Source organism: Nicotiana tabacum, chromosome 3 (assembly GCF_000715075.1).
Source record: "Nicotiana tabacum cultivar K326 chromosome 3, ASM71507v2, whole genome shotgun sequence".
Lineage (NCBI taxonomy): Eukaryota > Viridiplantae > Streptophyta > Magnoliopsida > Solanales > Solanaceae > Nicotiana > Nicotiana tabacum.
Genome location: NC_134082.1, coordinates 64,349,680 through 64,363,295, shown reverse-complemented (window position 1 = coordinate 64,363,295; position 13,616 = coordinate 64,349,680). Strand labels below are relative to the sequence as shown.

General features: G+C 36.2%; 2 protein-coding genes and 1 non-coding gene across 4 annotated transcripts; 2 read left to right on the top strand and 1 right to left on the bottom strand.

Annotated features, from left to right (window-relative positions):
- Positions 1-1,303: 1,303 nt before the first annotated feature.
- TRNAE-CUC (transfer RNA glutamic acid (anticodon CUC)) lies at positions 1,304-1,376 on the bottom strand. The gene has a single exon. It is a non-coding gene; the product is annotated as a tRNA-Glu (tRNA).
- A 92-nt stretch (positions 1,377-1,468) lies between these two features.
- Positions 1,469-5,953, top strand: LOC107823485 (protein CHAPERONE-LIKE PROTEIN OF POR1, chloroplastic). 2 transcript variants are annotated; one of them, XM_016650129.2, is made up of 5 exons: positions 1,469-1,622; positions 3,549-3,698; positions 3,809-3,912; positions 4,768-5,212; positions 5,613-5,953. In XM_016650129.2, the coding sequence occupies exons 2-5, from the start codon at positions 3,586-3,588 to the stop codon at positions 5,761-5,763; spliced, it is 813 nt and encodes a 270-aa protein (XP_016505615.1). In that variant the 5' UTR covers positions 1,469-1,622; positions 3,549-3,585; the 3' UTR covers positions 5,764-5,953. The 2 variants fall into 2 exon arrangements, with proteins under 2 accessions (XP_016505615.1, XP_016505616.1); XM_016650130.2 differs by having other exon boundaries at positions 1,483-1,622; positions 3,812-3,912.
- A 3,926-nt stretch (positions 5,954-9,879) lies between these two features.
- On the top strand, positions 9,880-12,987 carry LOC107823486 (fructose-bisphosphate aldolase 1, chloroplastic). The gene is made up of 6 exons (XM_016650131.2): positions 9,880-10,302; positions 11,117-11,386; positions 11,510-11,619; positions 11,859-11,949; positions 12,048-12,317; positions 12,420-12,987. The coding sequence occupies exons 1-6, from the start codon at positions 10,135-10,137 to the stop codon at positions 12,696-12,698; spliced, it is 1,188 nt and encodes a 395-aa protein (XP_016505617.1). The 5' UTR covers positions 9,880-10,134; the 3' UTR covers positions 12,699-12,987.
- The last annotated feature ends 629 nt before the right edge of the window (positions 12,988-13,616 follow it).

Below are 13,616 nucleotides of genomic sequence, written 5' to 3'. Positions count from 1 at the left end.
AATTGATTTTAGAAGCGTGACAAAGAAGCTCGGGTAACAATTTGAACTAGGGGTTAAAACGATAAATAAGTCTTACGTTATTGAGCTTACCACTCTCGTTTCAATTTCTTTGTTATAATAATTTTAATCTACTTGTTATTAGTTTTGGTACATTACCAGTTTACCCTTTCTAGTATACCCCTTTTTGTTTAGAACTGCCCAAATAGACTGATATTATTATAATCTTGTTATGAGCTGATACAATATTCTCTAGATTAAATAAAAAAAAATTCTCCACACTCGTTCATTACGTTCTCTATTAACGATTTTAACAAAATAAAGTGCCAAACTAATTTTAACAGGCTAATGACAACAATGAATTTGAGGAATTAAAATTTCATGGTGAATGAAAGCACTTTTTTTTTTTTGGTTTTCATCCGGTGTCCGGTACCCGTATTGAACCCCGACTATATCCGAATTCGCGCCGCGTAGGGCCCCATTCGAGGGAATCACTCCCTACCAAGAATTTTTCCATACCCAAGGCTCGAACTCGAGACCTCCGGTTAAGGGAAAATCAGCCCCAAAATGAAATCACTATTACTTCCTTACTAATATAACACTACAAATATACAAAAATAAACTCAGTAAATGAGAATGTTAAAAAGAAAAATAGTACTAATCATTATTGTCCAACGCTAACACTAAATGCTTAAAGTTGCTTTCACGCCCAGCCTAACTTCCCAAAAGGCCAAGGAAAGACGGTGTCGTGCGGGAAAATATCTATGCCAACTTTGTTCATGCATCAAGGCACGAAAGGTGCACTTTAATTAGTCATGATTCTATGATTTGTCCTTTTTTTAAGGCTCTTTGATTTGTCTTGTCTAAAAAAAATTACCGAATGTTTACACGTAAAAAGAGAGTGTATAGCATGTGTTATTCTTGTAAGATTTATCACCTCTTCATAATTAAATGATTCTATGTATTTTTGTTTCTATCTATCATTTAATCATCACAAAGTTAGCATGGTTTGTCTCTATTTATCATTTAATCATAATAACATTAGCATGATCTGATACATAACAATTTCCACTTAAGTGTTATTTTCCTTTTGGCTGATGCAAAAAGCTCCTATATAATTGCGCTTTATTTGATCCGGCACAAATCTTCCACTTTGGTCCCTAGAAGTAAGAACAAAGGAAAAAAGAGTGAGTAATTAGTAGTGGAATTTTAAAGAATAATTTCGTATTTTCGTAAGATGAGTATAGAGTATGAAGTAAAGTAAAATGGGTGCAAAACTTTATGAAATTGAAAAATAAAAAAGAATTTCCGTTGCCGGGACTTGAACCCGGGTCTCTCGGGTGAGAGCCGAGTATCCTAACCACCTAGACTACAACGGATTTGTTATTATCTTCTATAAATATTCAATAATGTCTCTGAATAGATTCACATGTACGAACAAAAATGGACCCAAAACCCTCATTCCCTGCTTCGACAATACAATTAGCCTGTTTCGTCTACTCCTATCCATTGGGGAGCTCGAAATATACTTCAAATGCCTGTCGCCTAAAGAATTAGCTGCCACAGAGTTCACTTTTTTCATTCTACAAGAACAAGAAGAACGCAGCAAAGTGTTTAACCACCAGGTAGGATTTTCTAAGCTTACTTCTATGTTATCCATTTCCATTTCTTCTTTTTCTGTTTCAATATGTTAAAATAGCTCCAATCAGTTAAAAGATTTGATCTTTAGCGAATTTTGGGTAGTGGGGTTTCATTTATGCTGTAAAACTAATGTACATCTGGAATGTGCTTTAGTCATGCGGCTGCAAAAGCTTGATATTCAATGAAAAAAATGAAAAATTGAGTAACTGAAGTAAGCATACCAGGTAGCAACTGCTCACTAGTCACTAGTCAGTAGGCATGATACTTTGTCAATTGAGATTGAGAAAAATATAATTCAAGAAAAGAGAAAAAGGGATGAACAATCAGAATGTTGAGTTGACTAACCTGTGAGGCCCATTTTACTATTGGACCAAAGTGGGCAAAACCTCACAAGTGTATAAGGATCAGACTGCTACTTGTTTTAGTATGGACTTGTAAAAAAGAAAAGCCAATAATGAATTAATTTGCTAAATGGACATACAAGAAGATTGTATCATGGGTTCAAATCCCGTTTGTTCCAACATTGAAATGAGATGGGAGGGAAAATTTATGTGAGAGAAAGAACCTATTTGTTGGAGTCCTGCTTCCTAGAGGTCAAGATAGCACTTCTTAGTGACTAGGAGCTAGAGCTCGTTGCGCCTTGTTTTTCTTTGATTGGTTCTTGAGCATGTTGGTGGATTAGGAGGCGGTTGAAAGAGCTACTTGAAAGCTTTATGAACAAGGGGAAAAAATATTATCTACTCTATTTTCTTAGTTTAGTAAAAGACTTTTCCCTTACTAGTAAAGTGGTAAGGTAGGATGCTATCTGATGAAGAAAACAGACTTTGGGACAGTGTTGTCAAAAGCGAAAAGCTCTAAAAAGCGCTCTAGGTCGATTGAGGCTTTAAGCGCAAAGCGGAACTAAAGTGCATGCTTTAGTTAAAAAAGGCGCAACTAAGGGAAAAAATAAAATTTATATGTAATTCAAGAAAGAAGAAACTGACCCATTCCTAATGTCTTTGTCAACAACTAATATACTTATTTCCTGATAATATTTGTTGTTTAGCACCACTCGATTCAAGATAGAACTCATGGGCAATGAGGCGCACACTTAGTGCTTTGCCTACATTGAAGCGCAATTTAAGCAAGGCGAAGCGCCCTCGCTGAGATTTTCTGAGCTTCAGGGCTTAAGCGCGCCTTAAATGAGCCCTTGACAACACTGCTTTGGGAAAATAGTTTAGGTAGCTCAGTTGAATACAGGTATACAACTCAAACCTACAGTCTGATAACAGGAAATAATGTTATTAAGTTGTCTTTTAGGCTCTAACTTAATGGTGCATATGGTACTATTCTTGAAACAGAATTTCTTTCTTTTCCTTAATGTTTTCTTTAGTAGATCAAGTTATTAATTGTTCTTTGACATCTAATGTCATGGCGTGAAGCCGTTGGAGTGGTAATCTAAATCACAGTTCTACTTTCTTTCCAGCTCTCATATGATTGATGCTTTCTGTAATGGTCTTAGCACAGTTGGGTACGGTGCTCTCAGATATTTAACTGTTATAGTTAGTTGAATCTGCTGAATGAAACGTTGTATAATCAATGTTTTACGATCGCAAGTTACCTTTATGTTAACTACGCGTTTGGCTGCTTTTCCAATTTCTATCTTCTTCCCTTTTCTTTCCCTCCTTACATGTGCTTCTGGCGATACGGAGTTTCACGCTATATCTTCACTACATAATTCCGTTTCAAGGGTCGGGCTTTCTTCTTCAGTATGCAACATTGGAAATTATTCTTTTTCATTGTATGATTTGATTCTTTGCAGAGAATCTGCTTCTAAGTTTTTAATTACATACATCACTTAGAATTGGATTTCTAAGGAAGATTTGTTTTAGTTGGGTCTTCTGATTTGTTCTTGCTGAAATTATATGCAGTTTCACAGTTTTTCAACAAATACCAAGGTGTGGTACAATGACAACATCAGGATTAGCTGCTAGTCCAATAAAATACTGTCTTCATTTACCTGTTCAATGTCCAAGATTGGCTGCGAAGAGAGTTTCAGCTTCTAACTTAAGGAGATCAAGGTATATGCTCTATCAAAAACAGTTTTGATAGGTTTACTTTTTGAAGGAGTTGGGTCAAATTTAGAACATTTTCTGATTGATTGCTTTCATTTTGTATGGTCATTATGAAGAAGTCTCTGGGCTGGTTCTACGCAGAAATGTCAGCCAAGAAGAATACCCTTAGTCAAATGTGCAATGGAAGCTTCTTTTGGCGATTCTGCAGATAATTCTGCTGGTAAATTAGATGGCTATTCTCATAATTTAACATTTTCGCAATTTGCAGATGCTATGCTTGAATTACATGGTTGTTGAGATGCATATAGACTGCTTTTCTGAGGTTCAACGGTGATGGCTTTTTTTTTTTGGGCATCATTCCTTTAGGTATCTTTATATTTGATGTGTTGTAAGCAAAATAAGATTTCCATTGATTATCATCAGTGATATATAAGACGTATAAGAGATATCATGTCTGGTATGTGTTTGCCACTTTGCCTCTTCTTTGCCCTTTTATTTTATGGTGGGTCCACGGAATTTTGATCACATCATTTAGCAGATCAAGATGCTGCACTTATTGCCACGATCTATTTCCTTAGGTGTATTATATTAATAGACGTATTCAATTCTGGAAAAGCCTAAATTATTGAAGATTTCTATACTAAATGGCTTTGTATGGATTCAAATTAACACAATTCCTCTAGTTAGATAACCACACCTTCAGAAAGTGTAATGTATCAGCTTTAAATAGATGACCTTTTCTCCTGGAGTTGTTTCTAACTGAAGTTCTGCAAACATCATCTTTGTATATCAGATAGAAGTATTTGCCTCTTAGCCTTGTTTTTTGTGCATTTCAAGACATTTTCTAATTATAGCTTCTTGGGGCTTCTGAAGTCTTTGGGACATTTTATATGCACACAACAGCAGAGAGCTTGCTATTACTGTCTATGGTTCTTTCTGTTCTTTTTCATACTGTATTTGCATCTGTTTCGGCTTCTTAATTGTCTTTCAGTTCAATTGCCCTGGTTTCTATTACTTTTGCTTCTGTAGTTGCTCATACATTTTGTTCTCTCTGTGCATTGCTTATCAATTGCAGCTATCTTTCCGAGAATCAATGTTGGGGACCCATACAAACGACTTGGTATTAGCAGGGAAGCTTCGGAGGATGAAATCCAAGCTGCTAGGAACTTCTTAATACAAAGATATGCTGGTCATAAACCAAGTGTGGATGCAATTGAAGCAGCTCATGATAAAATAATAATGCAGAAATTCTATGATAGGAAAAACCCAAAAATTGACTTTAAGAAGAAAGTCAGGGACATAAAACAATCTCGTGTTATGCTGGCTGTCACTAGCAGGTTCAGAACACCAGCTACAAATTTCATTGTGAAAACTTCTATCGCTTTCATAGTCCTTGGAGCTCTCACTGTTCTCTTTCCTACTGAAGAAGGTCCAACGCTTCAAGTTGCCATTTCCCTGATCACTGCCATATATTTCATTCATGATCGGTTAAAGAGCAAACTTCGAGCTTTTCTATATGGGTATGCTTTTTAATATTCCTCTCACTTGACAAAGAAAACTGAATTTTGATACCTATGTTACATAGTCTCTTAAGATGACCTTGATGTATTCATATCAAATGTGTCGGAGAATGGGAATGGTAATTTTTAAGTTCTTCAAAATACTCTGGATACCTGCAGAAGAAATTGAACATACACGGGTCTTCCATCCTCTTCATACTTGAATCTAGTACTAGTATCAGACATGTACAGCTTAATAAAGCACTTGCTCAAAATTAGTTGTAGTCACTAAAGTTAGTCATTGAATTAAGTCTCTGAGTTCTTTAATTCATAGACTTCTTAGATATATTGCTTACTATTTGATAGTCCAGGTGTTCTCGTCTTTATTGCTAAATTGTTTCTGGATTTTATTGTGGTGCAGAGCTGGTGCTTTTATTTTCTCTTGGCTTTTGGGGACATTCTTGATGGTGTCTGTGATTCCTCCTATACTTAAAGGGCCAACGAGTTTGGAGGTGACAACTTCATTGATTACGTATGTACTTTTGTGGGTTTCTTCTACTTACCTCATATAGGACCGTGGCATCATCTCAATTTTGGTAGGGAAGTACATTAGTTTCTCAATACTAAAAGGGAGGAAGATTATTGAAACTCAGGCCGAGTGCCATGATTGTCTGTTACAGCTTTTATTGCTAAGTTCTTGTGAAGTTTTTGACACGAGGAAGTGTAGATTTATGAAATAAAACCTTCTTCTCTACATAGAAATTGGTGGTTCCTAAGACTAAATGCTGTTTATTCCGAGGCCGAAGAGTAGCTATCCTTATTGTTAGCACTGCTGTTTTGGCTAAATGTACTGTTTGCTTCACATTACTTGTCACGTATCTCCCATACATCAATGCTTGATGAGGAAAAAGTTTGCCGCTGCAGGTGTTTGAACGAGACCAATAGAATGCATGCCATTCCTTTTTAAACCAAAATTTTATCACTTGACCATGATTAACTAATGCTTGAAGTTGTGACTATTGTTCCTCTTAAGGAAAAAACTGGTTTAGTGCAAACATCGAGTGAATTAGTGTAGATTACCTACAACATTCTGCGCATTGGCACGGGTGGGCTTGTCCTAAGACATATGTACACCTAGTTTTCTTTGATATACACACCACGATGTATACTCTGAATGTTGTGGTTGTACAAGATTTGCAATCTCCTTTTGCGTGGATGGGTATGCATAAGCACAATCTCAGCTGTAACAGTTGAGGAAGAAACAAAGAAAAGGAAATATGATTACAACTGTGGTGTAGTGGTCGTTTGTCATGGGGTTGTGTTCCAAGCAGTTGAGTGGCTCATGAGTGACGACATTATTTCTGAAAATTTCATGGGCCATTATTGAATTAAAGCCGTTAACCTGAAACTGGATTGATGTGATGTATGTGCTCACCTTTTCTTGATTAGAGTGGTAGATCTTTTGCGCATTAACATTGAGGGGTGTGGCGGGATAGATAAATATAATCGAACGAAGAACGCTTATCCCGTCAGTGGGCTTTAATTAACGCGAATTTAGATTAGTTAGACGATGACTAAGCAAAAACAAAAGGATCTTCAAATACTGGAGGATCTTTTCGCATGAAATGTTCACCTAGTAAGTTATCTCCATATACCTGTCACTTTATTTCTTGAGATGTCACAAGGAAAAGAGGAATAAATTCTTACGTTTGGTTAACTGCCAAATTGCTTCAGCATCTTTTTGGCATGTCAAAAGGAAAACGTTGGCATCCCTCAATTGTCCAAATAAAATCAAGTAGGTAGGACCTGCCAATATCATCACATCAACCTTTCCATGTAAGGTTGTTAATCTCCCTCTTCCAATGAAACTAAGATCGAGGACTTACAATCGACCATCCATTTTTTTTTCTGAAAAGGAGAAATTCACTGCATTAGAAATTCTATTCTTGCGCTTTAGAATTATCAGAGCCCCAAATCAACTATTGCTTGATAGTTTGTACTTTATCCCTTCTAGCAACTAGATTTTACGCTACTGCTAATATTCGAAGGAACTAATTGGTGTTATTTAGTTGCAGAGTTCCAAACAATATCTACACCTCTAATATTTAACTATACCAGTTACAAATTAGAGTGTGAATACATGACTTAACTTATAAGGGGTTGATTGGTAGGATGCATAAAAATAATGCAAAATAAGGTGTATTAGTAATGTATGGATTAGTAATACATAGGTTTTGGCCAAGCTGCAAAAATCAGCTTATTTTGAGAAGTGCTTTTTTTCAAAAGTGCTTTTCTCAAAAGTACTTTTGGTGAGAAGCAGTTTGTGTTTGGCTAATTAGTTTGAAAAACACTTCTGAGCAGCAATTAGTGTTTGACCAAGCTTTAAAAAACTGCTTCTAAGTGTATTTTTCTCAAAAGTGCTTCTCAAAAAAGTGCTTTTGGAGAGAAGCTACTTTTTTTCTGCTTCTCCAAAACTGCTTCTGCTTCTCCTCAAAAACACTTTTTTCCTTCCAAAAGCTTGGCCAAACATCTCAATTTTGTAAAAATGGCACGGGATAGCCACTATTTAAGGTGATATTTATTTTTTATCCAGCAATTCTAATGTTGAGCAAAAATAGCCACTACTCTATTAAAATTAATATGAAAAGACATTTTTACCCTTTCTTCCATTGCTTTTCTTCTCCAACCCTCGCTTCTCACTCTGCATCGAATACATGGGCTCTGGTTTCTTGATTAAGAACTAAACAAGCTGGGCGTGGCTCTTGCAGAGGAAGTTAGTTATTTAATCTATAATTTTTAGCTGGAAAATACAAGAAAAGGAAAAGGAAAACACAAACAAGTGTTTCTCTTTTCTCTGTTTGAGATATTCACAAATAAAAATTAGTGCAAATGGGGTATTTGTTGAAAGAGGTTTTGAAGACACTTTGTGGAGTGAATTAATGGTCTTACGCTATTTTTTGGAAGTGGAAGATCAGTTGCCAGAATACCAATTGAGTTTTCATATTTCAATGAATCAAATTCTCTCTTTTTTTTATGTGGGTCCTGAACTTAGAGTTAGAAGTTCTAAAATTAAGGACATTTGGTCCTTAACTTAGAGTTACAAGCATAGAAATTAAGAACAAGACAATCCTTAACTTAGAGTTACAAGTTCAAAAGTTAAGGACACTTGGTCCTGAACTTATACTAACAAGCTCAAAAGTTAAGGACTATAGGTCCTGAACTTACAGTTATAAGTTCAAAAGTTAAGGACAATAGGTCCTGAAGTTTGAGTTCCAAGTTCAAAAGTTAAGGATAATAGGTCTTTAACTTTGAATTCCAAGTTCAAAATTTAAGGACACTTGGTCCTTAACTTTGAGTTACAAGTTAAAAAGTTAAGGACACTTGGTCCTAAACTTCAAGTTTCAAGTTCAAAAGTTTAACTTTGAGTTCTAAGTTCAAAAGTTAAGGACACTTGGTCCTAAACTTTGACTTACAAGTTCCAAAAGTTAAGGACACTTAGTCCTTAACTTTGAATTCCAAGTTCAAAAGTTAAGGACACTTGGTCCAATACTTAGACTTACAAGTTTAAAAGTTAAGGACACTTGGTCCTGAACTTAGACTAACAAGTTCAAAAGTTAAGGACAGACAGTCCTTAACTTACAGTTACAAGATCAAAAGTTAAGGACAATAGGTTCTTAACTTTGACTTACAAGTTCAAAAGTTAAGGACGTTTGGTCCTGAAGTTTGAGTTCCAGGTTCAAAAGTTAAGGACATGTAGTCCTGAAATCCTGAAGTTAAGTTCAAAAGTTAATGACATGTAGTCCTAAACTTAGAGTTCTAAGTTCAAAAGTTAAGGACATATAGTCTTGAAGTCCTTAAATTAAGTTCAAAAGTTAAGGACGTGAGCAGAAGGGTATTTTCGTCCGGGCAGTTAAAGTTTATTAAAGTAGTGGCTAAAGACTAAAGACATTTTAAACAGTGGCTTAAAAGTAAATACATGTGTTATTAGTGGCTAACCGTGCACTTCCCCCCTCAATTTTTGGCCAAAAGTGCTTTTGGCCCCAAAAAGCACTTTTGGCCAAAAAGAAGCTTGGCCAAACAGGCTATTAGTAATGCAAACATTAGTTATGCAAATATTATTTCTTATCTACTGTTTGGTATAGTGTATTAAAATTGTAATGCATTGCATAATTTTTAAGAAAAATAGTTATTTACAACAATGCCATCCACATTCTCTAGCTTTAAAGGGACTTTAAGGACAATTTTGTCTTTAACCATACAATGCATGTATTAATAGCCTTGTATTACTAAATGCATGGTTTTCTTTGCATTACTTATACATAGAATAATACCAAATATGATGTATAACTAATACAAGTGTTAGTTATATACATGTTGGAAAAATGTACCAACCAAAGTATTAATAATGCATAGAGCTAATACTTGCATTATTTTCTCTAATAGCTCCTACCACCCTTAAATGTGTACAAAACTATTCATTTATTTGATGGAAATATAGGATGGACAAGTTTCTTTTTTGTTAGGCATCCATCTTTTTATTTCCATTCTCTCCATGGTTCTCCGGGTAAACATTGAAATTTGGACACGTGTCAGCTCTTCAATCTAACGGTCCACATTTGTTTGATTAAAAATTATTCTTAACCACAAATCTCCATCTCTTTAACCATCTCCAAGAGGAAGCTCTGGTTGGACACACTTCTCCTCTTGTCAGCGCAGCGTCATGCAATTCCTAGTTTTGCCCAAGCCCAGTCAGCAAGTTATCAAGCCACTTGGCACTTGTTGCTTGGTCAATGTATTATGGCCTCAAATGACATATCTCCCTTGAACTATATAAATGTACTGAGCATTGGGCTCTCTACTCTATTATTAAACACAGAAAGCAAACAACCAAAAGGATAACAAATTTGTAGCTGAGGAGAGAAAGATAAGGAAAGAAAAAAAAAATGGCATCAGCATCTCTCCTCAAGACATCACCAGCCATTGGCAAAACTGACTTCATAAAAGGTCAGGCCCTTCGCCAGTCATCAGTCTCCGTCCGGTGCCACCCTGCTCCTCCTTCCGGACTCACTGTCCGCGCCAGCTCTTACGCTGATGAGCTCGTCAAAACCGCGGTACGTGCTAAAACTGCGCTAGTGTATGTATTACTCATTCATGAATTTTGCTTTTTTACACTATCGGTGTATTTTAACGTGTTTGTAATAGGTAAATAGATTGATTTAATTCAAGTAAATTATTGCTCTAGTACTTACTAAGTTGCTTCACTTGAGTCTTGCAAGATTGCAACTTTAATTACCATATCACTGTCCTTTCCACTGCTTACTATCATCTCATCAACTTCTTTTTTACTCCTGTCAAACAATTAAAGCATGGTCTGGTTACATGTACTAGCAAATACTCTCCTGTCTCAATTTATGTGGCACCATTTGACTTGGCATTGACATTTTTGATAGAAATGATAACTTTTAAAATTTGTGGTCTAAAACGAGCCTTAAATATTTGTGTGGCTTTAAATGATCTCATCAAGTGTACAATTTGAACTTTTATGTTAAATTGTTTCTAAATATAGAAAGGTGACATTCTTATTAGAACATACTAAAAAGGAAAGAGTGTCACATAAATCAGGACAAGGGAGTAGTTTAATTCCTAACCACTAGTTGCATTCCCTATAGAAGAGTTGTATCATGTGAATGATCAAGCTGACAAAAGAAAACCCATTAAAATGTTTGTTTTTCCTCCTTTAAAAGGTTGTACTGTGATATGTCTGGTTTATGCACAAGCTTCTAGGGAAGCATGTGAATATATCATAACTGCTACTCAAGATTAATGAGAATTTTCGAATAGTATTAGTGGTTAAACCACTGTATGAAATATCCTCAAGGTGAATGAAGCATATAGCTGATATAAACTAATGGTTGATTAATGTAGAAAACCGTGGCATCTCCTGGCCGTGGAATTTTGGCCATGGATGAGTCAAATGCTACCTGTGGGAAGCGTTTAGCTTCAATCGGACTGGAGAACACTGAAGCGAATCGCCAGGCATACAGGACCCTTCTTGTTTCAGCTCCAGGACTTGGTCAGTACATTTCAGGTGCCATCCTATTTGAGGAGACACTTTACCAGTCCACCGTTGATGGAAAGAAAATCGTTGATGTACTTCATGAGCAGAACATTGTTCCTGGCATTAAGGTTGACAAGGTAAAGATCATACTATGTGAACTAGTCTTAAATTCTTGATTTAGTTAGGTGGTGAAGAAGTTTAAGAATATTTTGATTGCCATGTTTTAACAAGTTTTAATTATCGTTTAACGAAAACTACAGGGTCTGGTTCCCTTGGCTGGCTCAAACGATGAATCCTGGTGCCAAGGTCTTGATGGCCTTGCTTCGCGCTCTGCTGCTTACTACCAACAAGGCGCTCGTTTTGCTAAATGGTAGCCTACCATTCTACTCTTGTATATAAATTGAATGGTATTTAACTTTATATCCATTGACAAACTCATTGAATTTTCACACAATTCTAACCTGTTTTAGAAGGCTACTTACTTTAATTACCTTTAGTTACTTTTTAAGTGACCTGATAGTATAAAAAGGATTTTGCATTATCAGTGGAAGTTAAACTCAATGTGCTTGCTTGAAGCCCGTCTTATCTTCTTTATTATGAATCTTACAGGCGTACTGTGGTGAGCATTCCCAATGGTCCTTCTGCACTTGCAGTAAAGGAAGCAGCCTGGGGTCTCGCTCGCTATGCTGCAATTTCTCAGGTAAGTTGGCATACAGGAAATCGAGACCACAATAAATGTGATGTAATTGTCTATTCTTTTGTGGTTTCAACAGAAGAGTTTTTTGTCACTTATTGCAGGACAATGGGTTGGTACCAATTGTGGAGCCAGAGATATTGCTTGATGGTGAACACAATATCGACAGGACCTTCGAGGTTGCCCAGAAGGTGTGGGCTGAAGTTTTCTTCTACCTTGCCGAAAACAATGTCATGTTTGAAGGTATCCTCTTGAAGCCTAGCATGGTCACCCCTGGAGCCGAGTGCAAGGAAAGAGCTACCCCTGATCAAGTTGCTGATTATACCCTCAAGCTCCTCCAGCGAAGAATTCCCCCCGCTGTCCCTGGTATCATGGTAATTACCTAAACGTCCTATTATATAAAGAGTTTAACTTCTATATACAGACAGTGCCAAAATAATCTGACTACTAATTATTCATCTTTTTGCTATGTATAGTTTTTGTCAGGTGGACAATCTGAAGTGGAGGCTACTCTTAACTTGAATGCCATGAACCAATCTCCCAATCCATGGCACGTGTCGTTCTCATACGCCAGAGCCCTTCAGAACACATGCCTCAAGACATGGGGCGGAAGACCAGAAAATGTGCAGGCAGCTCAAGAAGCTTTGCTTATTAGAGCCAAGGCCAACTCTCTTGCCCAGCTTGGCAAATACACTGGCGAAGGTGAATCTGAGGAGGCCAAGAAGGGAATGTTCGTGAAGGGATACGTTTACTAAGTCATTTTCGACGAAAGCCTTCACATGTTTCATGATGAAGCTTGTGATGTGACCAAGATGAAGTGCATAAAAGCTTATAGCTCCTCAAGAATACTGTCTTGTTCATATAACATGTACCTTTAGCAATTAATGACATTCATGCTACTGAGTTCAGCTTTACGCTATTCTTCAAATTCTTCTCCAGATTAAGATGCACTGTGCCAAATGCCATACAATCAATTTCTCTGGTGCATACTTGTAAACACATTATTATTTGCCTATCTATATAATCCGAGTTTTCTACTGAAAATTTTGACTATACCGAGTTTTCTACTTATTCTAGCAAAATGTAGATGAACAGAGTTTTGAAAGATATCTTTCGAAGTAAGCTCCAAAGTAGAGCATGCAACTCTTCAGGTATACCATGAACAGAGGCAGAGCCATGATTTGAAGCTTATGAGTTTGAGATTCAAAACCTAAATTATTGGTTTCTAAACTAATAACTTTTATATATTTCAATGAATTTTTTAAGACAAGTACATGGTTTTTGAACCAAAGTTACTGGGTTCGGCCAAACCCTTAGCTAGGGGTGTACAAATGAAACCGATAAACCGCACCAACCCGAAAATCCGAGTCAAACCGAGAAAAAAAATCCGACTATAGTTTGGTTTGGTTTGATTTGGTATTGGGAAAAAAACCCGACCATAATTGGTTTGGTTTGGTTTTAACTAAAAAAAGCAAACCGAAATCAAACCAACCCGACATTATAAGTATATAAGTTTTAAATATATTTAATACATAAAGATATTTATTGTAGTGTAGTTTATAAATATTTCTTAAGTTTTTTCATAGTTTTATCTTTTAATGTATTATTTCAAGCTTGGACTTATAATTTTTGGATGCTCCAATAAGTTTCATAGTCCATAAATGTTAGTAACT

What these genes read in the sequence shown, in the direction of transcription:
- LOC107823485 (XM_016650129.2), top strand. Translation starts at nt 3,586, where the DNA reads ATGACAACATCAGGATTAGCTGCTAGTCCAATAAAATACTGTCTTCAT. An exon ending in TCTAACTTAAGGAGATCAAG is followed by an intron (nt 3,699 to 3,808) that starts GTATATGCTCTA and finishes GTCATTATGAAG; the next exon opens with AAGTCTCTGGGCTGGTTCTA. An exon ending in TTCTGCAGATAATTCTGCTG is followed by an intron (nt 3,913 to 4,767) that starts GTAAATTAGATG and finishes TATCAATTGCAG; the next exon opens with CTATCTTTCCGAGAATCAAT.
- LOC107823486 (XM_016650131.2), top strand. Translation starts at nt 10,135, where the DNA reads ATGGCATCAGCATCTCTCCTCAAGACATCACCAGCCATTGGCAAAACT. An exon ending in CTGGCATTAAGGTTGACAAG is followed by an intron (nt 11,387 to 11,509) that starts GTAAAGATCATA and finishes CGAAAACTACAG; the next exon opens with GGTCTGGTTCCCTTGGCTGG. An exon ending in CCGCTGTCCCTGGTATCATG is followed by an intron (nt 12,318 to 12,419) that starts GTAATTACCTAA and finishes TGCTATGTATAG; the next exon opens with TTTTTGTCAGGTGGACAATC.